Source organism: Phytophthora infestans, genomic scaffold (assembly GCF_000142945.1).
Source record: "Phytophthora infestans T30-4 supercont1.36 genomic scaffold, whole genome shotgun sequence".
In the NCBI taxonomy this organism is placed as follows: domain Eukaryota; phylum Oomycota; class Peronosporomycetes; order Peronosporales; family Peronosporaceae; genus Phytophthora; species Phytophthora infestans.
In genome coordinates, this window is record NW_003303723.1 from 222,879 (window position 1) to 244,506 (window position 21,628).

Below are 21,628 nucleotides of genomic sequence, written 5' to 3' on the forward strand. Positions count from 1 at the left end.
GTTGTGGAACCCCGTCTTGGAGAAGTCTAAGGCGTTCTCGAAGTAGTTTTATTTTGCACTCCACCTCGCACGATTCTGCTTGGGCACGGAAGTGTAGCGTTCGAGCGGTCGCCTCAACTACTCTAGCGTCGATTTCTCTGTTGGCTTGTGCAACCTTCTCACGTTTTAGATTAAGAGACTGCAGCTGGAAGTCTTTTTCTTGGGCAAGCTGTTTCTTCTTCAAGTCCACAAACGAATAGTTAGCTGTAAGTTCGTCCACAGTATCCTTAACTTTCTTTCTAATAGAGCCAATTGAGCGAGGCCTACTAGAAGAAGTGCGTTTGTGGCCGATGGTAGTATCATTTTCAGGTGTGGCAATAGTCAAAGTCGTTTTAGTGGCAGCGCTGAACAGCTTGGATCGCTCCGTTGAAGTCGTGTTTGAGCTTAGTGTGTTGTTTTCAGGGTCACGTAGGGTATCCATCGTTACGGATTCATCATCGGAGCTCTCTTCACTGGAATCTAAGTTGTCTGTGTTCAGCATCAAAGGCTTGTTGCTAGCACGATCGTTCATAACATCGAACAGGTCGTAGTAGTATGGGCAGTGAGCAAGTACGGCATACTTGTCTCGTCTTCTACGCCTTGTCCGGTAGCACCAAGCCAATCCGCAGCAGACTTGAAAGATTGCTCAAGGCTCAAGATCTTGGTTTGAACGTCCTTGGCTGTACGGGTAGTTGTCACCCCACACGATTCGATAAATCGGACAATCTCTCCAGCTATAGTTGCATTCGTTTCACCATGCTGAGAGTCTCCACCACGGTACCGATTCTAGCTCGCTCCCGTAGTCATCCAATCTATCAGGCAACTAACTGAGCTGATGCTAGCAGTAGGTCCGCCACTGTGCCAAGGTACACGCTTTTTGACGTACGGGGAAGGTTCATCATTTACTTAACTAACTGAGCTGATGCTAGCAGTAGGTCCGCCACTGTGCCAAGGTACACGCTTTTTGACGTACGGGGAAGGTTCATCATTTACTTTCAGGGCTTTATTCACAGCATTAAAGCATCGTTTCCCATATATGACAGCCGAGACACCTTCAGTTGCACCAAAGATCGACAAAAGGTCGTTTAAGCACGCTTGATGTATCTTGTTCGTGCACTTGTTGTTGTTGACGCAACTGAAAAGAGCCAGACTATCAGCATCCTTCTTTGGAGCTTTCTTTCACCGCTTCCACTTGCACTGCGATGCCATCGAGAAGGACACTAGACAGTAATTGTGTTAGCTTGCCGTCGTTCTGGAAGTTTGAGTACTGACTCAACATATATGATCGCTCGCGGTGATTGCTTATGCAGCAGTCGTTTTATACCGCTGACCTTTGCATGCCCGGGGGGGAGAGAAAACCACATTGTCTACGACAGCTCTGCCGTAATAGAAACGGCGGTACCGTATTTCGCATGTAGAGAGATGCACCTAATGTTCACATAGCAAATCAAACCCGGATAAATACATATTTAAAAGACACAATCAAATTATACAGGAACCTTTTTTTCCTTTAGTATTTACACGACGGCTACGTCAGCACTCACGTTGCCATCCTCCTCTGCGGTGAGCCATCTATCAAAATCGTGATCTTCGTCAGTACTTAACCCTACTAGCGATAGTCGCTGCAATTCGTCCACCATAGACGCAGCCGCAAGGCAGTCGGTGTCGAGAAGCAAGTCGCACTTCTTGTACCCATTTTGGATGGTTTCAGCACTCAGAGCTTCCCAACTGCTGCACACCCATCGGCACATCCCCGCGCGTCCAGGCGGCGCTAGCTTGAACTTTGATCCCTGTTCTCTTGGCTTTTGCAGCTGTTCTTGCAAATTTTCGAGCCAGCACCTACGTAGTCCGCTTTTGACCGACTGCCGGCGCAAATTTTTCCGCAAAGACTTGGTTGGCTTAGAAATGGTGCATCTCTCTACATGCGATTCCTCAATTCAAGATAGCCGGATGTGATTGGTCAATATCTAGGTGCATCTCATATGAGGGTGCAGCTCTCTACATGCGAAATACGGTATAGCTCGCGCCTTGGACCCCAAAAAATGTCCAGTTGCTGAGAAAAATAATCTTCTTCCTGTGTTGATTTCGTACTTTTTCTCTAGCCAACCAGGTTCCTGAATTGCTCGCAAAAAATAAAACTTATTGTTGTTGCCAAAGTTGGCAACCCCTAATAGTTAATAATTATATTTTTAATTCAACCTTGGGTGCTTTTTACTTTGGAGCTGTAAAAGGAATGTAGCCTCTCTCAGCTCATCCGAAACGGAGCTGCGCTAGTGCTTCAAAGTGTAAGCGCTTCAGAGAATTGCTTGGGCATGACCTAACATTCTATACTCAGAGCCGTGTTGGTGCTCCCTTGATCATGCAGGGCGCTACTTTGGTGATAATGTTGCCGCCGCTGCTGAAGGCTTTCTGTCGCGGTCTTCCTCTAATTGGGGTCGTGAGTATCTTGGGCCGACGTAGGAGGTAGTAGTATTAGCGACACTACAGCGATAGTAATGTAAAAGTTGATATATCTTGTGTTGCTTGTTAGAAGGAAATCCACGACTGACTTCCTCAATTCACCTCGCTAAGTGTTTTAGAGCTTCTTACCTTTTAGCAGATCCCTCGTGCGTGGCGGTCCAGCTCCAATTCCCGCCACGACCAGCTGCTTCAGGACTTTAAACTTGGAACGTCACTGTCTTGGCCGCAGGTCCCGCTTGCTTGGACGTGGTCCGGAGAGTCTGGAGTGAGTAGACCTTCTGCAGGCAGTCAGCCAGCATCGTTAATCCACCATCTAACTGTACACCGTGACAATTCTCCCCGACTGACGCTCGGTGTCCTCGCCGAGCCACATCGCCCGGAGCCTGTCGCACGGTGTCTTTCACAGTCAGATCTGGAACGTTCCCACGTGACGTTCCACTTGCATTTGGACTCTCGTTCCATACTCCAGACGACGTTCCTTCGGCCTGCATGCCTCGCAGTCGCTCCACGCTAGCTCGCTCTCTTTCCTCACGACGCTCTATACAACCAGCCAGCCCTTCCCACTTGCGTCTCGCCGCCTTATCATTCTGGTCCTTAGCGCTCGCCCGGAGCCCTCCATAATATCGCATCACGTAACTGTAGCAGCCGACAACGAACACAGCCAAATTCCAGTAGCAACAGCCAATTCCAAACTCCAGGTAGACGTCCACGATCAACACAACCAGCGTCACTCCCATCCAGCCACACAGCACTCCTTCGACGCTCTCGTACACCAGGCGGGCCAGGTAGATCAGGATAGACAGTAGTAATGACGTCAGCAAGTAGCTCCCAGCAATAAAGTCTCCAACGCTATCCACAACAGCTACCACAGCTTTGCTAGTGGCACGAGCGTACCGGCAGGACGTTCCCCATAGCAAAAGACTCGCATCTGGAACGTACAGACATCACGAGTGGTGGAACGCCTCACATCACTTAAGGCCCATACGACCTGTAATCCCGAATCGGGACTCGTAGTCCTGTAACACCGCGATAGGAACCAAGAACAGTAGCTTCACTAGCGCGCACGCGTACTCCGGAGGTGGCACAGCTGCGGCATGGGCGCTTCGAGCCGCCACCAAGTAGCGATCGCAGCAAGTGTACCAGAAAAAGTAGATAGCACGCACGTTCTCGATCGTTCCGTCGAGGAACGCCCGCGACACGTTCCGCAGAGGCGCCGTTGCAATCCAGATCACAATCCCCATCACAGCGCTGCCGACGACTCTCATCTCGTCCGCCACTTCGAACTCCATCGCCCACTTTGTCTGTTCCGCCCATTCCGCTAACGCTCCCCACATCGTCATCAATTTCCAAGTGACATCGTCACAACAGCAGATCCTCCAGACCGTTAGCCGTTAGGAAGGTTCTTCACCCGAAACCTTGTCCGCCCAAGTCACCAAGCATCATTGCGTCCCTCAGTCGACGCCACGTCCCAACTGTCGAACCTTCTCGCGTGCCCCTTGGCAGCCATCAAGTAAAAACTTCCTGTTTTCGGAGATCTCTCATTTCACAATCCGCTCCTCGCCATGTCCACGCCGCCGAGCTGAGGCGCTTCCGGGCGTTCTTCAACGCCGCCCTCGACCATGAGGAGCAGGGCACCCCTGGGGACACTACGCGGGCCTTCCAGCAGCAGTTCTGGACCGAATTGCGCGCGCGCCTGGGCGCCAACAGCATGTCGTCGGGTCTCCGGTTCTTAGACCAGCTCGCCGAGGACATCCTGAATGGTCAGACCGATGCTTCGCTCCAAGGAACCGTCGTGGCCCTCCCCGCGCCGGTAGATTCTGCTCCCTCTTCAGGATCTGCTACGGCGTCGACGACGTCGTCGAGCAAGCCGTCGAAGTCGCCCTCCAAGAAGACACCCAAGTCGCCTAAGTCGCCCGCGCGAGGCAAGCGTAAGTCCAGCGGTGACGACTCCACTTCCAAGTCGTCCGCCAAGAAGGCTCGCGTCGCCAGCAAGCCCAAGAAGGCGCACGTTCCATCTAACTTGTTCGGTCATCTTCTCGACGTGAGTCGCACGGCTCTAGCTCCCGTTCGTCGGGCATTTGCTGCCATCTTGGCGAAGGCAGAGGCCCTTGGTAAGAAGCCCTGGCGCCTTGCGTACCCTTGGACCGGCCGTCCCATGTGGTACGATCCAATCAAGTTCAGTCAAGTATACCGCGCACACTGGCGTTTCTGGATGACACACCGCCGTGCTTTCTGGGAGTGGGCCCTACACGCTCCTCTTGTCACTGCAGCGGCCATGCCTCAGCGTCGTAAGCTGAAGATGCGCGCCGTCCAAGCTCGCTGGGCCTTCACAAGCATTTGCATAGAGACATGGGGCTTTTATGCCTTCCTCGAGATGTTAGAGAAGCGCCCTGAGATGTATTGGCTCGGGGGACAGCCCGGCAGAGCCACACGCCATGGCCGCCCCTACAACGGACCCATTGCCGAGGACCTAGCGACCCTGAAGCAGAAGGACAAGGAACGCTACGGCGCCACGCTCGAGAACGCGCTGGACCCGTCGAATATCGACACTTACGGGTACCCCAGCATGCGCTCTTTGTTTGAGTCTACGGACGCGCTGAATCCGGATGCAGACGAGAAGAGCCGGCTCTCCCTTGCTGCCTTAGCGCGAGTTCGCCGCGACACCATGTCAAGCACGAAACCAAACGTGACTTGGGCTGGTGAGAAGAACGAGGAACCGTGGCAGGCGCTCGTAAACAACCACGCCGTCAAGCTGGCTCAAGATGACATTATGGCCCAGATCACGGCGGGAACTTACGAAGTCCCAACTGTCCGTCCACCGTCCGGTGCGGAACGTCGTCGCGACGAGTGGTCCGATTCGAAGATGAAGGCGAGGACGAAGAGAAGGAAGCTGCGGCCGATGACGCTTCTGGTAACGACGACGAGGAGTCCGAAGCCGATGACGACGAAGACGAGCAGGAAGAGGAGGAATTCGTCGAGCACGAGGACGGCGACGAGGAAAGCGATAAGGACGAAGATGAGGACGACCCGAAGAAGGCCGCCAAGTAGCACGTCTTTGCGATGTAGCCGTTCGTAGCTCTCGTTCCCTTTTAACCGTAACGTTCCGTCGTTTCTCGTCGTCGTGCCTTGTTCCTGACTCTTCGTTTCTACTTCAACAAATCTCTCTTAAAGCGCTTCTTCTCGTTCCAAACCGACGCATCCGAACTCCCTCGGACTCCAAACTACCGCTTCATAAACTTCCTCACTTTCCAGACTGATTGTTCACAAACTCCTTCACGTCCCAAACTGATGCTTCACAAACTCTTTCACGTTCCACCCCGACACACTCAGTCTTCGTATGCTCGTGACGCTCCCAAAATACCCAACTCCGTAAAACCCAAAGAACAACCCGTGGTCGTTCCAAAATAGATAATATGTCCACGCCACTCAGTGTTCTGAGACTCAGCGAGTCCCAAACACTCTCGTGCAGTCCCACAACTGCATACATTCTAACCGGCTCCCGTTGCCAGCTAGAACAACACCTTAGCATCGTCGACATCAGCATTGGCTTCGACCAATATGACGTTCCGACGCAACTTCGGCAGACCTCTCTTCTTCCGATCTGCGTCCTCAAAGGCACGTATCACCGTTCCAAACTCCGGTGCCAACGCCGCTCGAGACAACCAGAACGTCTCATACGTGGCGGTGAGTACGAGATACTGCAACTCACGCTTTTCGACTCTTTTCGCGATCAAGTCCACTATCGGCGACGACACTCCCGAGAACGCAGTTTCTTCTTCGTCAATAGAGAGACGTTCCACAAAGCTCGTCGACGGCAGGTCCTCGACGCCCAATGGACCCGTACCGGCCTCATCCTCTTCTTCTTCGACTCTGTCAGGCTTCTCGTCTGTAAGGGGTCGACTCCAGCGCCCTTGAAAGCGCTTCAGACGGTTGGCGTTTACCGTGACGACCTTGTTCGGGTGCGTCGGAATCGCGATCCTGTAGTCGTTCTCCCCGACTTGGCCAACAACACGGTAGGGACCGTGCCAGGAGAACGCCAGCTTCTTCGTCCTGCGTTCCCCCACTCGGGATCTAAAGTACTGGTACACCCAGACAGCGTCTCCTTCAGCAGATGTCACCTTCACTTGGTTGTCCAGCCTCTGTTCGTGTCGATCCTGAGCCTTGAGTAGTTGTCGTTCCACAAGACGACGCGAGTCACGCAACGAGCGATACAATTTCCGGCGGTACGTCGCAACTTCGTTACTCTTCCAGTCCCTTCCCGTGTTTAGGAACGCCAAGTTGATAGGTAGCACAGGATCACGTCCGTACAGACTAAAGAACGGGGTGTCACCGAGGCCTTCGTGATATGCCGTCCGGTACGCAAATAGGACCCTGGGCAGGTACACATCCCAATCCGTCTGCGTCTCGTTCACAAACATACGTAGCATGCCCATCAACGTTCCGTTGAAACGTTCCACCAGACCTTGTGTCTGCGGGTGGTACGCCGCTCCGAACAACTTCTTAATCCCCAACGTCTGATACAGTGACTTGGCCAGATTGGAAGTGAAGTTGGAACCACGATCGCTTAGTAGACGTTCCGGTACTCCATGTCGGCAGATAACACCCTCTATCGTTGCGTTCACAAACGAGATCGTGTCCAACGAAGCGACCGCAAATGCCTCGACCCATCTTGTGAAATAGTCCACAAACACTAGGATGTACTTGTTGCCACGAGGAGTGACGACCAATGGTCCATTTGCGCCGACTACGAGTAGCGAGAACAGGCCAGACAAGTCCTGAACTGGCATCCGTTGCATCAGTCCAGCTCTCCACGGTCTATGTCCCTTCCCTCCACTGCAGATATAACATTCACGCACGTACTCGATCACGTCCTTTCTCCACCCATGCCAATACGCGTGGCGTCTCACCTTGTCCGTCGTCTTCGTTCTCCCTAAATGTGCAGAGAAGATGTCGGCGTGACAATAGTGCAAGACCGTCTCAATGAATGGTAACGGGACAGTTGGAACGCACACAGTTCGGGCTGGACCGGCACGTGCTCCTAGATGTACGAGACGTGCCAGAACTCCGTTTCGAATCAAGTAGTGCGGAGACATCTTCAGCACACTCACTCTTAGTTGTGGATCAAGAGCCAAGGCTCCGTCTTTCAGGAACGCCTTCAGTGCTCGCATCCAGGGCACACGTTCTTGCTCAGCCACGAACTTGTCATAGTCCAATCCAAACACGTCAATCGGCGATGAGTTCGCCTGTAGAGCTCTTCCTTGCGAGTCTTCTTCCTGCTCCGCTTGTGTGAGAGGCTCGACAGCTACGGACGCACCCTCGGTCTGCTGGTCCCCTCTCTAAGTCTCTCCGTTAGGATCAGTAGTCTCGGCAGGCTCCCCGACTGGGATTGGAACGTCGGTGGCTTTCCTACCCAGCGTTCCGTTTAAGGCTTGCGTTCCCGATTGAGTCTGCGCTTCGTCCGAAGTCGGCACTTGCACTCCAGAAGTCTCTTCCTCACTGTCGTTGAGAAGGTCCGCCATCCTGATGGCACTAACAGTACCAGCATCCGGTCGGTGATACAGCCTCGACAAACCATCAGCGTGTCCCATCGACGTTCCAGGCTTGTGATATATCTTAAACCGTAGCTGCGACAGCTCCATGGCCCATCGTGCCAACTTGGCGTTTGACGTTCTTGTTGTCTCGCCGAAGATCCACGTGAGAGCTTGATGGTCAGTGTACAGATCAAATTCCGCGTGACTCAGATAACACCGGAACTTGCGTGTCGACCATACGATTCCCCAGCACTCAATTTCTGTCGTTCCACTTGTCTTGTTAACCCAGTTCCGTTGTGATCCAACCAGCATCTTACTCGCGTACGCGATCGCCCTGTCTCTCTTGTCGACCTCTTGCATCAGGCATGCTCCCACCGCTAAGTGTGACGAATCTAGATAGAGCTAAAATCTCTTCTTGAAGTCTGGATACACCGGTATCGGTGGTTTCACTAGTGCTCGTTGTAGTTGTCGGAACGCGCCCTCACAGTCGTCGTTCCATCTGAAATTGACGTCCTTCTGCTTCAAGCGTTCCAGCGGCGCAGAGATTGCAGCGAATCGCAATATGTAGCGTCGAAAGTAGCTTGTCAGACCCAGGAATGCTCTAACCGTGTGCAAGTCATGCGGTCTCTCGATGTTCATCACCGCTTTTGCCTTCTCAGGGTTCGGTAGGATTCCAGTCGGAGTCACGATATGCCCTAGGAACGCCACTTGGTCACGTCCCCAATGGCACTTCTTCATTTTCAACTTGAACCCTGCCGCTCGGAAACGTTCCAGAACCTGTCGTACTCGGATCAGATGTGTCGGGAAGTCGTCACTGAAGACAACACAGTCGTCTAAGTAGACGAGGCACGTCCTCCACTTGAGATCAACGAGAACGTTCTCCATTAGACGCTCGAACGCAGGCACGGCGTTGCAGAAGCCAAACGGCATAACCAACCACTCGTAGAGGCCGAATTTGCTCGTGAAAGCCGTCTTCTCCACGCTGTCGAGATCCATTGGAACGTTCCAATATCCCGAAGCGATGTCCATCGTGGAGAAAAGCTTCGCGTTCCCTAGAACGTCCAGGATGTCGTCGATCAAAGGCATTGGGTAACTGTCCTTCACGGTCACGGCGTTTAGTTTCCGATAATCGATGCAGAATCTTACGCCACCGTCAGGCTTCCGTATCATCAACACAGGACTGGCCCATGGGCTAGTCGACGGTCTGATAAGTCCGAGATCTAGGTACTCTTGAATCTCTGCTTCCATGACATCTCATTCAGCTTTCGACACTCTGTACGGAGGCTGTTTAATAGGCGCGTGATCTCCGGTGTCAATGCTGAATCGTAGCAGGTCCGTCCTTCCAGGTTTCTTGGAAGTTTCGACGAATAAGTCTCTCAAGTCCTTCAACATCTTCGCGAAGAGACCCCTCTGTTCTGCTCCGAGTGACAAGTCTTCGAAGTCCACTTCGAAATCGTCTTCCTCGCTGTCGTCCATGGCGGCACTCATCTCAGCCTCGATCGTTCCAACTTCAGCCGTCACGTTCCCTTTCACCGTACTCAGCACTACGCTTACGTTCCTCGTCGTTTCATCTGACTTAGAGCCTCTAGTTGCGAACGCCGACCTGGGAACGATTGTTACAGCAGCGACGTACGCGCCAGACTTGATCTCTACCTCTTCCGCGGAAGCATTACACACTTCGACCAACACCGTTCCATCCGTCACGGTACACAACGTCCTCGCGACTCTCAAAGTCTCGTCCGTTCCGGGAACGCCCTCGACCAACACAACTGAGTGGTCCTTCATCGTTCCGCGAACGCTCGATCTCACTAAGGCCTGACGTCCGGGTTCCAAACGCACCGTCGACGATATCGTAGCCGCGTAGGTTTCTTCTACCCTTGTCGCACCCAACGGGATCACGTCTTCCGTCTTCTTCAGTGTCATCGATTGCTCCTCGAGGTCGATCACCGCGCGGAACGCCCTTAGCGAGTCCGTTCCGAGAATTGCGTACACAAACAAGTGATCGGTCACGACGAAAGGAAGCGTCTTCTCCAGCGTTCCAAGCGTGACGGGCAAGTCGATAACCCCACTAACGCGAATCTTGTGCCCCGAGACACTATCCAAGCCCCCAGTATAAGGTCGTAGAGGGTCGGAGGCTCGTCCGAGACGCTTTAGCACGCGTTTGTCGACGAGACTGGCGACCGCACCTGTATCAGCTAGCATTTCGGACGGGCAGCAATCGATATAGCCGTCCGACAGCGCTTGCACACCCCAACGCTGCAGATGACACGCTTGCCATCTGGCACGACACTTTCACCGTCGTCGAAGACGTCATCGCCGCTCACTTCGCGCAGTCCAGGGCTTCTCCGCGTCTTGGGAATTCTTCTCACGTTTAAGGAATAAACCTCGGTCTCCTCTTCTCCTATTTTGGGATCTCCGTCCTTGATAGTCGCACCGAAAGTCACTTTCTTCCTGGAACTTGTCCCAACGGTCGCAGCCACTATTTTTGACGTCTTGTCCCGTCTGTCGCACAACTTGTCGCGAATAACGGAAGCTTCTGTCCCGAAATAGTCTCGTGCCCAGGCCAACGCTCGATTTTGGAACGTCTCAGCCAGCGCTCCACCCACTTCGACGAGGTATTCTCGAAACGAGTCTTCGTCAAATTAAGTTCCGCCCTCTTTGTCGCGCAAAGATGGGATGTCGTCCTCAGCATCACCGTTTTCCTCGCTTTCAAGAACGCCAGATTGAGGATCCTTCGTGGCGTTCTGCTCTTGTTTAAGGAGTTCGTACACTCGTTTACGAATTATGGAACGCCATAGAAATGGTAACGTTCCCTTCTCCTCCGCAGGGAGTTCCAAGATTGGCACGACGTCCTCTTAGAGTCCGACACAAACGTTCTGCACGAACTCGTTCTCCAGCGCGTCCTCAGACATCTCCGTACAGCCCTTACGCTCGTCCTCGTCCGTCGTAACGGAACCAACGACCGTCGTCGACTTCTCTCCCGTTCCTCCGACATCCTTGAAGTCCCGATTGGCACGTTTCGCTTCAGTCGACGTCTCTAGCGTGTGAGCGTACCAGTCCAGCCAATACTCTGGCGTTCCGAGATCTCCAGATGAGACCTCCCGGGTACGTTCCAACACGTCTTCCGGTATCCCAAGCTCGGCACTCATTTCCGCGAGTGTCGGCTTCCCTTATTCATTCGCGTTCCGCTTGGCACGTAGCAGCACCTTTTCCTCGCTCATCGGGAACAATCGTTCTTCAGTTCCTTCTCGTACTCCTCGGGTTCATTCTTCACTACCTGGCTGCCACCGTGCTCGAGCATATCCAGCTCCTCGTCGGTAAACAGGCGTTCGTAGTGCTGCGTCGAATCCTTCCCCTTAGTACGTTCCTCGTCCTCCTCGGCCTTCTGAGCTTCTGTCCTTTCTTGACCTGTACTCACTTGTCCAATGACTGCCGAGAACTGACTTGACCTGGCGCCAGATGCGTCCTCCGTGATCGTTTCGAGTGCTCCTTCGTACTGCTTTGAGCGGGTGGACAGCGTCTCCACCTCCTCGCTCTCTTGGCACTTCTCTTCGGCGTCCAACGTAGTCTCGGGGCGTTCCGTTGCTCCCTTACTGACGTCTTCCACCAACTTGGAGCGTTCCGTTGTTCCGTTTTCCCAGTTTAGCTTCGCCGAGGAACGTTCCGTTGTTTCCTCAGCGACCACTCTCTCTCGTACGGGCCTCTCAATAGAGCCATTTATCTCTAGACACTCGTTCTTGGCGTCTGACGCAGTCTCGGGGCGTTCCGTTGCTCCCTTACTGACGTCCTGTACCAACTCAGAACGTGCCCCCTTTTCGTTTTCCCAGTTCAGCGTCGCAGAGGAACGTTCCGTTGTTACCTCAGCGACCACTCCGTCTCGTGCGGGCCTCTCCGTAGAGCCCTCAATCTTCTCATCTCGTTCTAGCCCAGTCCGTTTCGTCGGACTGCTCTCTCCGCTCGTTCCACTTTTAGTTTCCACAATTTCCGTCGTGACGCTCGTGACAGGAACGTCATGTGCGCCTTCATCGCTCATCACACCTCTCCCGAGAGACCTCTGATGCCCACCCGCCAAGTCTTGTCGCGGTTAACCCTCATCTCTCTTAGTGTCGCCAACCAGGCAACAGGAAGGAGCGACACTTCCTTCCCCTTCCTCCTGCCCCCTTCATTGTTGGGACGTACCAGCGGGTGCAGTCACGTTCCCGGCGGCCACGCTCTGCATCATTCCTCGCAACGTATCGAGGCTCGGGCATCTCGCCACCAGGTGACCCGCCTTACCACACAGCAGACATTCCGCTTGGCGACGTTCTCCGTTCCGGTAATTCCCTTGGGGTCTGGGCCAGTTGCACTCCATCGAGTAGTGTCCAAGTTCGTTGCACCGATTGCAACGGCCCTGTCCACGGGGACACGTCTCACGTCCACATCCAACACGACCACAGCGTCCGCAAACCACTTCTCCTTCCGTGGTATGCGTGTCAGGCCCTAGTCGGATGCGAAGAGGTCCGAGCGGTGCGCCAGCCACGTTCCCTTTCGGAGTTGGAACGCCAGTACTTGGAACGTTCTTAGGAGCCACGGCGCCAACGAACCCTTGTGACGTTCCAGGATTCTGCTGCTGCTTCAGCATCAACTGGTTCATTTGTTGAAGCTGCTGGTGCATCTGCGACTGCGTGGACGTCACCGCGTTCACGTTCCTCACCGTCGTCCCACTATTCGCAAACTCGTCCTCTTCTTCCACAGGGAGGTGCAGATTCTTGTACAACAATAAAGCGCACGCTTCCTGGATCGACGCAGCTAGGTTCGCGTTTAAAACGGCACGCATCTGCTTGTTCCTTAACCCATCGAGGAAGAACTCGTACTGCATCCGAGGCTCGTGATAGTTTAGGTACTCGCACGTCGTGATGATCCTGTCGCCCGACTCTTCCGCAGATTCACCGTAGTTCCTCTTAGCGGCCTTGAGTCGGCTCCACAACTAAACTGGCGTCTGAAAGATGAAGCGGTTGTGGAATCTCACGCGCAGAGTTTCAAAATCGTTGATCCTCGCATTGTACCACCATTCCTGACCCCAACTTGCCCTTCAGACACTGCTCAAAGGCTGTCAACCGCATTTGGTCGTCCATACCAAGCGTACACTTCTCAAAGGAACGCCAGAACGCGGCCGCCATTTCGTACGTGGCCGTCTCTGAGTAGAACGGGACGATAACTTTCACAGCGTTCAGTAATTCGGTCGGGATACCAACAATCGGAACGTCCTGCTGAGCACCTCTCCCCTGACCCGTGCGAGCCATTGCGGACTCCTTGGTCGTAGTACGGACTCGTCACTTGCCCTTGCGGAGGTACTGCGTTAGGTGCGTACCTTCCTCCTTTAGCACCCACGTTCCCTTCTTGTCCTAGCGCTCCTGATCGTCCCTGAAACGTCGCAACATTCATAGGAGACGTTCTTTGGAACGGCAATCCGTACGTTCCGCTTCTGGGGCTGGCAGGTGTCTGCCGTGCAGACGCAGCAGACCACGCGGGTATCGCTCCAGCAGCAGCCCACTAAGGTGTCGACGTCATTGGCGGTTGGAAGGGAGGGTAGAACGCACTCCGTTGGGGCGTTCCACCACCTCCACCGTTTCACGTGGAATCAGCCATAGGAATTGACACGCCCCCATACGAAAGAATAGCGGCATCGGCATTCGGCTAGGTGTCGAAACCGGCGTTTGATCCCTCATCCTCGGGGTCATAGGTCCTTGGTACCCCATCACTGAAGACGTCATTGGTCGGGTCGGCGTCGGCACAGTACTTGGTACGTGTCCTGTAGCCTGAGGTCTTGGTGACGGCACCGGCGTTCCGTTCGTCACCCCAGCCCTCTGTAGCAATTGGGCGACCTGGACCATGATGAGAGCCTGTAAGGCTGGGTCCGTCGTCGGCGTTCCACTTCCTCTCGTCGGCGTTCTCATCGATTGAACAGACGTCGCTCCTCGACTTCCACCAGGTACGTACGCTCGCGTAGGTGTTCCAGCAACAACATGTACAGCCCCTGGGGCACGTCGGCTTCCTTGTTGGCCCGGTACGTTGTTGTTGGGTTGTTCGTACACTGACGTGACCAAGGGCACGTCCCTTCTAGAGTCGTCCATCGGTTGCAAGGAGGGACGAGTCCGATCCAAGGCGAACCCCACCTCGCGGCGACCTCCCGAGTCCATCACCGAAGCGTCCAAGAGCGAGCCCGCCGTCGTCCTTTCAGGCGTCGTTCCTTCGCTGGGCGCTGGTTGACGTGCCCACTACTCAAGGACTGTGTTGGACATCTGTCCACCCTGAGGCGTTCCAGATACAGAAACAACCATCCTTCTCGTTCCCGGGGACGGAGACGCCACGTCGAACATGTCCTTGCCTTCCACGTGGACCGCTCGTGTCTCGTGCTCTCCCGTCTCGTGATCAGCTCGCTGCGGCGTGCCACGTTCCCCGCCATCTCCCTGGCGCTCCCTTCCTTGAAGTCTCTGCGGCGTGCCGTCGTCAACAGCTCTCTCAGCGCGCACTTCTTCTTCCTCCTCGAGGATCTCCACGGGCTCCGTTTCCAACGGAGGAGCCCATCCCCCTACCCCTTCACCTTCTCCAAGTCCTTCGTTGGACCATCCTTGAGCACTCATCCTTTTCCCACTTCTCTCTCCTTCTTCCTTGGCACTCCGTTGCCAAGGCTTCTTCTTACGCTTGTACTCCTACGAAATTCGGGTAGAAGATACCCTGTTTCTCCACCAAATTGTCGCGTTCTTCCTCTAATCGGGGTCGTGAGTATCATGGGCCGACGTAGGAGGTAGTAGTGTTAGCGACACTACTGCGATAGTAATGTAAAAGTTGATATATTCTTGTGTTGCTTGTTAGAAGGAAATCCACGACTGACTTCCTCAATTCACCTCGCTAAGTGTTTTTAGAGCTTCTTACCTTTTAGCAGATCCCTCGTGCGTGGCGGTCCAGCTCCAATTCCCGCCACGACCAGCTGCTTCAGGACTTCAAACTTGGAACGTCACTGTCTTGGCCGCAGGTCCCGCTTGCTTGGACGTGGTCCGGAGAGTCTGGATTGAGTAGACCTTCTGCAGGCAGTCAGCCAGCATCGTTAATCCACCATCTAGCTGTACACCGTGACATTGTCTACGACAGCTCTGCCGTAATAGAGACGGCGGTATAGCTCGCGCCTTGGACCCCAAAAAAATGTCCAGTTGCTGCGACTGTTTTTTTTCTAGCCAATCAGGTTCCTCAATTGCTCGCAAAAAATAAAACTTATTGTTGTGCCAAAGTTGGCAGCCCCTAATAATTAATAAAAAAAAAATTAATTCAACCTTGGGTGCTTTTTACTTTGGAGCTGTAAAAGGAGGGTGATGTAGCCTCTCTCAGCTCATCCGAAACGGAGCTGCGCTAGTGCTTCAAAGTGTAAGCGCTTCAGAGAATTGCTTGGGCATGACCTAGCATGCTATACTCAGAGCCGTGTTGGTGCTCCCTTGATCATGCAGGGCGCTACTTTGGTGATAATGTTGCCGCCGCTGCTGAAGGCTTTCAGGATAGCACATTTCTCAAAATACGATATATCTCCCACATACAAATTTGACGCTATTGCCACAAATTGTGGCCCATAATCGGTCTCGCAATGCCAAGTCGGCGTATCGTACTCTTGCCATTCGATTTGAGCACCAAACTTCAGAGCTCATCTGGAGACCTTGCCTAGTGTGGTCCACGCTACGATTTAAATTGGTAATTCCACGATTAATAAATGATTAATTCAAATTTGATTCATCGCGGAACTGATTACATGTAGGTACAGTATTTTACTGAATTAAGTGTTTTGTCAAAAGCGATACTCGTGTGCCCTTTCTCTTGATCAAATTTGCGAGGTATTATAGTCTGTGGTCAGCGAACTAAGTGGCCAAGCAGGAAGATCATGTCTCCGCACCGCGAGCGCCTCACACGCTTCTATCAGAAGTACAACGCCGATAAGCTGCATGAGATCGATGGCGTGCTGGAGCGTTTCAAAGGACGCGAGACGCAGTTGTTCTCGGCGCTGGTGAAGAAGTACGGCGCGGAGCCCACCGAAGATGAGACGTTCGACGCAGCTGCTGATTCCAAGGAGGAGACAGAGGCGGCCCCTGCTACACCTGCCGATGCTCTCGATTCGGAGGATGCAACGGATTTTAACTACCAGAGACTGCTGGCTTTCTATCAGAAGTACAACCCCGAGAAGGCTGGAGATGTGGCGCAGGTGCTAATCAAGTACAAAGGCAATGAGTCTAAGCTCTTCGACGCACTAGTCAAGAAGTACGGCCCGGAACCAGGCGACTCTGACGAGGAAGGAGACGCTCAGGAGGACGATAACGACGATGATGAGAGCGAGGAAGAGGAGGACGACGGCCTGACGAAGCTGCGACACGTGATTTACTGTCCCATTGACACGTTCCCGCCCGAGTACTGCGAATACGGCCCCATGTTTAACGAGTGCAAGCCGTGGCTGGCCGAGAACTGTCCCGATCTGATGCTTACCAAGTATAACCGTACGATCATTGAGTTGCTGGAGGTAGAGCAGCAGATTGCTGACGGTGTGGAAGGCATTACCCTCGTGGTGGAAGGCAAGACCGTCAAGAAAAAAAAGAAGAACAAGATTGAGGAGGCAGCTAAGCGGAAGGAGAACTGTATGGTGACCATCTCCATGAGTTCGCGTAAGGGCCGCAAGCGTCTCACCTTCGTTACGGGTCTCGAGGACTTTGAAGGTGTTAACATCAAAGACGCCTGTAAGAGCATGGGCAAGAAGTTCGCCTGCAGCTCGTCGCTGTCCAAGACGGACCAGGGCCAGCAACAGATCCAACTGCAAGGTGACTGTGTGACTGAGTTGTTGGAGGTGCTGCCGGGGATGTTTGGTGTGCATGAAGACCAGATCATCGTCATTGATGAGCCCGTCAAGGCTGGTAAGAAGGGCAAGAAGTAGTTGAATTCGCACGTAGCACCCAGCAACCCAAAATACAACTCTCCTGCTCGTAAAGTGTAAGACCCACTCTTAAACTGTAAGACCCACTTTTAAACTGTAAGCACTCTTATACATGTTAGTACCAGTTTAGATTTTAGAACGGCGAAGATGAGCGACGACATCCTGGACAACATGTCCCTCTCGGATGACGAGATGCTGGACAACTTGGCGGATGACATGCTCGTGGAGATGTCGGAGGTGGAAGTAGCACAGCCGGCAATACCATACACCCCCGCTGTGCCAGCGTCTTGGGCCCGTGGCGCAGTCTCGACGTCTAACGCCGCGGCTGCACCACCTCCAATGCCAGATTTGAGCCAAATGGTGTCCCAGATGATGCCTATGATGTCACAAATGTTTGGAGGCAATGCTGGTGCGAATCCGATGCTCCCAGGCGGTGCCAACTCGCTGCAGCGCGCTTCAGTCTCGTGGCAGGAGCTTGTGAGTCGCCACGTGCCCAGCAAGGAGCAGGAAGACTGGCTCACGACCATCGACAAGGACGCAACCAAACTGCGCGTCGCCAGCTCTACCAAGGTATCGACTAAGCCTCACAGTCGCTCATACCGGACGAAAGCGTCAGCGATGCCGAACGTGTGTATGGAGGTGGGCACGATGCTTGCCAGTATGCTGAACGAAGCCGTGCGCTCTGCGCAGCAGGAGCATACTCGTCAGTGGCAGGAGCTGCGGGACAGCTTGGTCTCGCAGCTTTCACGAACTGGGATGACGCAGGTATACGAGCACAAATTCAAAGAAATGCTGCGGCAACGTGTTGCCAACAACCCGGACTACCTCGCGGAGAAGGACAATGAACGCTACCGCAACATTACAGATGCACTCTTTGTGTAGTGCAAATGCAGATCACATCACGAAGGTGTAGAACGATGAATGAGCCAGAATGATAAGGAAGTGTTACAGCATAAATGATAATACTGTTTTTGGCAAAACCGCTGGGTTCTCAATTAATTTAGGCCGTGTTCGATTTAAGCTAAAACCAGCTGTAATTGGTATTAAAGAGCTGGAATGTCTCAACCAGCTAAGAAACACAAAAAATGACATCCAGCAGGATAGCTCCAAACGACTGGTTTCAAAATTTAGCTCTGGGTTGAATTTTGAATCGTCCTGCTTTGCGCCTTCAAATCCAGCCTTTTTCTGATGGAACACGATCACTTATTTTATCTTTATTTTACTTAACAAAACGACTGTTCTACAGCTCTAGCTTATTTTCGAACAAGCTGGATTTGCCCCTGCAAACCGAACACGGCCTTACATAAATCTAAGGCCGTGTTCGATCTAGGCTAAAACCAGCTGTAATTGTTATTAAGGAGCTGGAATGTCTCAACCAGCTTTATTCCTCTAAGAAACACAAAAAATGACATTCAGCAGGATAGCTCCAAACAACTGGTTTCAAAATTTAGCTCTGGGTTGAATTTTGAATCGTCCTGCTTTGCGCCTTCAAATCCAGCCTTTTTCTGATGGAACACGATCACTTATTTTATCTTTATTTTACTTAACAAAACGACTGTTCTACAGCTCTAGCTTATTTTCGAACAAGCTGGATTTGCCCCTGCAAACCGAACACGGCCTTACATAAATCTAAGGCCGTGTTCGATCTAAGCTAAAACCAGCTGTAATTGTTATTAAGGAGCTGGAATGTCTCAACCAGCTTTATTCCTCTTAGAAACACAAAAAATGACATTCAGCAGGATAGCTCCAAACAACTGGTTTCAAAATTCAGCTCTGGGTTGAATTTTGATTCGTCCTCCTTTGCGCCTTCAAATCCAGCCTTTTTCTGATGGAACACGATCACTTATTTTATCTTTATTTTACTTAACAAAACGACTGTTCTACAGCTAGCTTATTTTCAAACAAGCTGGATTTGCCCCTGCAAACCGAACACGGCCTAAATGTGCTTTTGTAGCTACAAGCTCAATCAAGTTATCACTTCGAAGTATAATAATAGACAGTGAGTATTTCGCCCGACTGGCTAACCGACTATACAATTATACTCCCCAACATGCATAAAATGGACTTAGCTGACGATCTTGGCAACACTCGCTCGGAGTTATTAATAATTTCTAATCCCAGACACAGCGCCTTGCCGAGTCGAGGTCTTACAGGCCGCGCAACGGCGCCCCCCCCGAGCGCAGCGCAGCAAGCGAAGAGAGGGGCGGGCCCACGGCTATAAGTTCACAGACGAGTGCAAGTCCTACCTTTACTTCAATTTAACCGTATTATACTATCTGAACACGATTAAAAGTCGATGCTATGTTACCTCAGTCCGGCGAAATAACGAGTGCCATAATAAAAGGGCACCACCAACGTTTGGGTAGAAAACAGCCATTTGCTTCAAGGAATCCGGCCCAGGGCAATACCGGTATCAACGGTATTTCTGAAAATAATCTCTGCGAGCTTGGCGATGTACTTACACTACACAACACGTGACGGGGTCTTGCGTTAGCTTCCGAGAGTATACAAACTCTAAGTGAACGGCAGTTCACAGGTCCCCTCTTTATTCAAAAGAGAGCGAAGTGACCTAATTAAGGTAGAATGTAAACTGAATATATTTATAGGTAGATAAAGCTTGGGTTTAATACAAACTATAAGTCACCTATAGAAATGCAATGTCATCAACCAATGGTTGGGTTTGGACGACCTTGGTACTTTGTACCAAGTATCCCGAAGTATGACGTGTCACACTTCATGTAACCAGGGTACACTTAGGGCTACGTACTCCGTTACATCCTCCCCCACTTAGGTTCGTTTACCGACCAATCAGAATGAAGAGGTGTTCGTCACAAACTTTCATTCTCAAAGTCGAAAACCATCGACTTGGCCGCGCGAGCGCGGCCCTCCATTTCACGAGGAGCTGTCGCTTACCGCGACGCCGTTGCTCCTGGAGGATCCGCTCCACGTGGAAGTGGACTTCTCCATCCCGGTTAAGCAGGGGCGGAGGTGCCCTCGTACGAGTACGAGTACTCGGCGCCTCCCGAACGTCACTCTCGTCCGAGTGCTCCGGCTGCGGGTCCGACACAGGGCCCTGAGGCTGACCGCCTCCGTCAACGTGTCCTCGTGCTTGAGATTGCTTTTGGCCTTGGGACTGGCGGTGTTGCTGCCGCCCAGACCGGGAATCAGGGCGAGATCGCTCGTCTTGCGGTCCGCCTGGATCGGTTGGAGCGAGAGGTCGCGAGCCTGCATCTGCGGGTGGATCGCCGGGCCTCTTCGTCCGATCTGGACGAGGCCTTTCGCATGATCCGACGGATCGAGGCTCTGCTGCCACGTCCGGAGCCGCCTGCGGCACACTCCCAGACGTACGCGTATGGTGCGTACCCGGCATACTCAGCGTACTCGGCGTATGGCTCCGGGGTCCGTTCGTACGGGGCCCCTCCGGTGTACGGTCTTGACCGCAGCCTTGCCGTTCCGACCGAGGCTTGGGTGCCTGCTCCGATGCCTTCGCCGACGTCTCTGGCCCGCTCTCGCTTTGAGGAGCTGGGCCAAGGTGGGTCTGCGAGTCAGCAACCCCCTGCGGGTCAAAGTACCGCTTAATATGTCCGACATAGAACGTCGGGTGCGTCGTCATTGACTTTGGAAGGTCGATGGTGTACGACGCACCATGTCTGGCCAGGACTGCAAAAGGTCCGATGAAGCGGTGCTTCAGTTTGTTGCTGCCGACAGAGCTAACAGTGTCTAGAGGTAGGTTCCTCGTGTCTAGCAACACTAAGTCCCCAACCTCAAAGATACTTAAGTTTCCTCTTCCTTGTTTGCCTGAGTACTCCTTTTGTTTATCTTGGGCCGCTGCCATGGCATCGCGGACCCTGCTGACAATGTTCAGCTTGATATCCATAAAGGATTCCACCTGTTTCCGCAGCGAAACTGGTCTTACATCCGAGACCTGGGAGGAAAGGGCTTTCCGAGCCTCTCCCCCACTTAGAATAGAGGAGTCAGTGTCTCCTCGAAGAGTGAGAGGCACCCTGGGGTGGCGGAAGCCGTTCAAGTAGAACGGCGTGAACCCCGTGGACGCGTGCACCGGGTTGTTGAGCGCAAACTCAACAACTGGAAGCTGCGTCGACCACGTACGTAGTGCTGCCGCGCACACACTGCGCCGAGTGTCCTCGAGCACTCGATTGACGCGCTCTGTCTGGCCGTATGTCTGCGGATGGTCCGCAGTGGACATCTGCAGACGCGTTCCCAGTAAAGGGAACAGCGTTTTCCAAAACGCAGCCGTGAACCGCGGGTCTCGGTCCGAGACAATCTTCTCTGGGAGATCGTGATAGCGGAAGACGCCATCGACGAACAACCTTGCGGTTTGTTCGCCCGTAACAGTGACGGGAATCGGAGCAAGATGGTACATCTGACACGCGAACACCAAAATTCCGGTGTTGCCGTGCCCGTCGGCGGGAAGGCCAAAGATGAAGTCAAGACTCATCGACTTTCAACAGTCAGCCGGTAAGGGCAGGCTCTGTAGTGGAGCCGAAGAGTGCCCTGCGGGTTTGACCCGCTGACATGTTTCACATGTCTTGACGTACCGGGCGACCCACTTGTACATGTGGATCCACCAGAAGGCCTGAGAGACCGACAGAAAGGTCTTCTCGCGACCCAAGTGGCCGCTGGAGGGCGCGTCGTGCGCCTCCGCGAGGATATC

The 21,628-nt window shown here is 53.1% G+C and overlaps 3 protein-coding genes across 3 annotated transcripts; all 3 read left to right on the plus strand.

Moving 5' to 3' along the window:
* Positions 1–4,690: 4,690 nt before the first annotated feature.
* Positions 4,691–5,554, plus strand: PITG_23021 (uncharacterized protein; the record flags this gene model as incomplete). Its single annotated transcript, XM_002898413.1, has 1 exon — positions 4,691–5,554. One exon carries the CDS (start codon positions 4,691–4,693, stop codon positions 5,552–5,554), a length of 864 nt encoding a protein of 287 aa, XP_002898459.1.
* Positions 5,555–15,915: 10,361 nt separating this feature from the next.
* Positions 15,916–17,007, plus strand: PITG_14557 (uncharacterized protein; the record flags this gene model as incomplete). Its single annotated transcript, XM_002898414.1, has 2 exons — positions 15,916–16,038; positions 16,177–17,007. The coding sequence occupies 2 exons, from the start codon at positions 15,916–15,918 to the stop codon at positions 16,951–16,953; spliced, it is 900 nt and encodes a 299-aa protein (XP_002898460.1).
* Positions 17,008–17,061: 54 nt separating this feature from the next.
* Positions 17,062–17,835, plus strand: PITG_14558 (uncharacterized protein; the record flags this gene model as incomplete). The annotated part of the gene is made up of 1 exon (XM_002898415.1): positions 17,062–17,835. One exon carries the CDS (start codon positions 17,101–17,103, stop codon positions 17,833–17,835), a length of 735 nt encoding a protein of 244 aa, XP_002898461.1.
* Between the last annotated feature and the right edge of the window lie 3,793 nt (positions 17,836–21,628).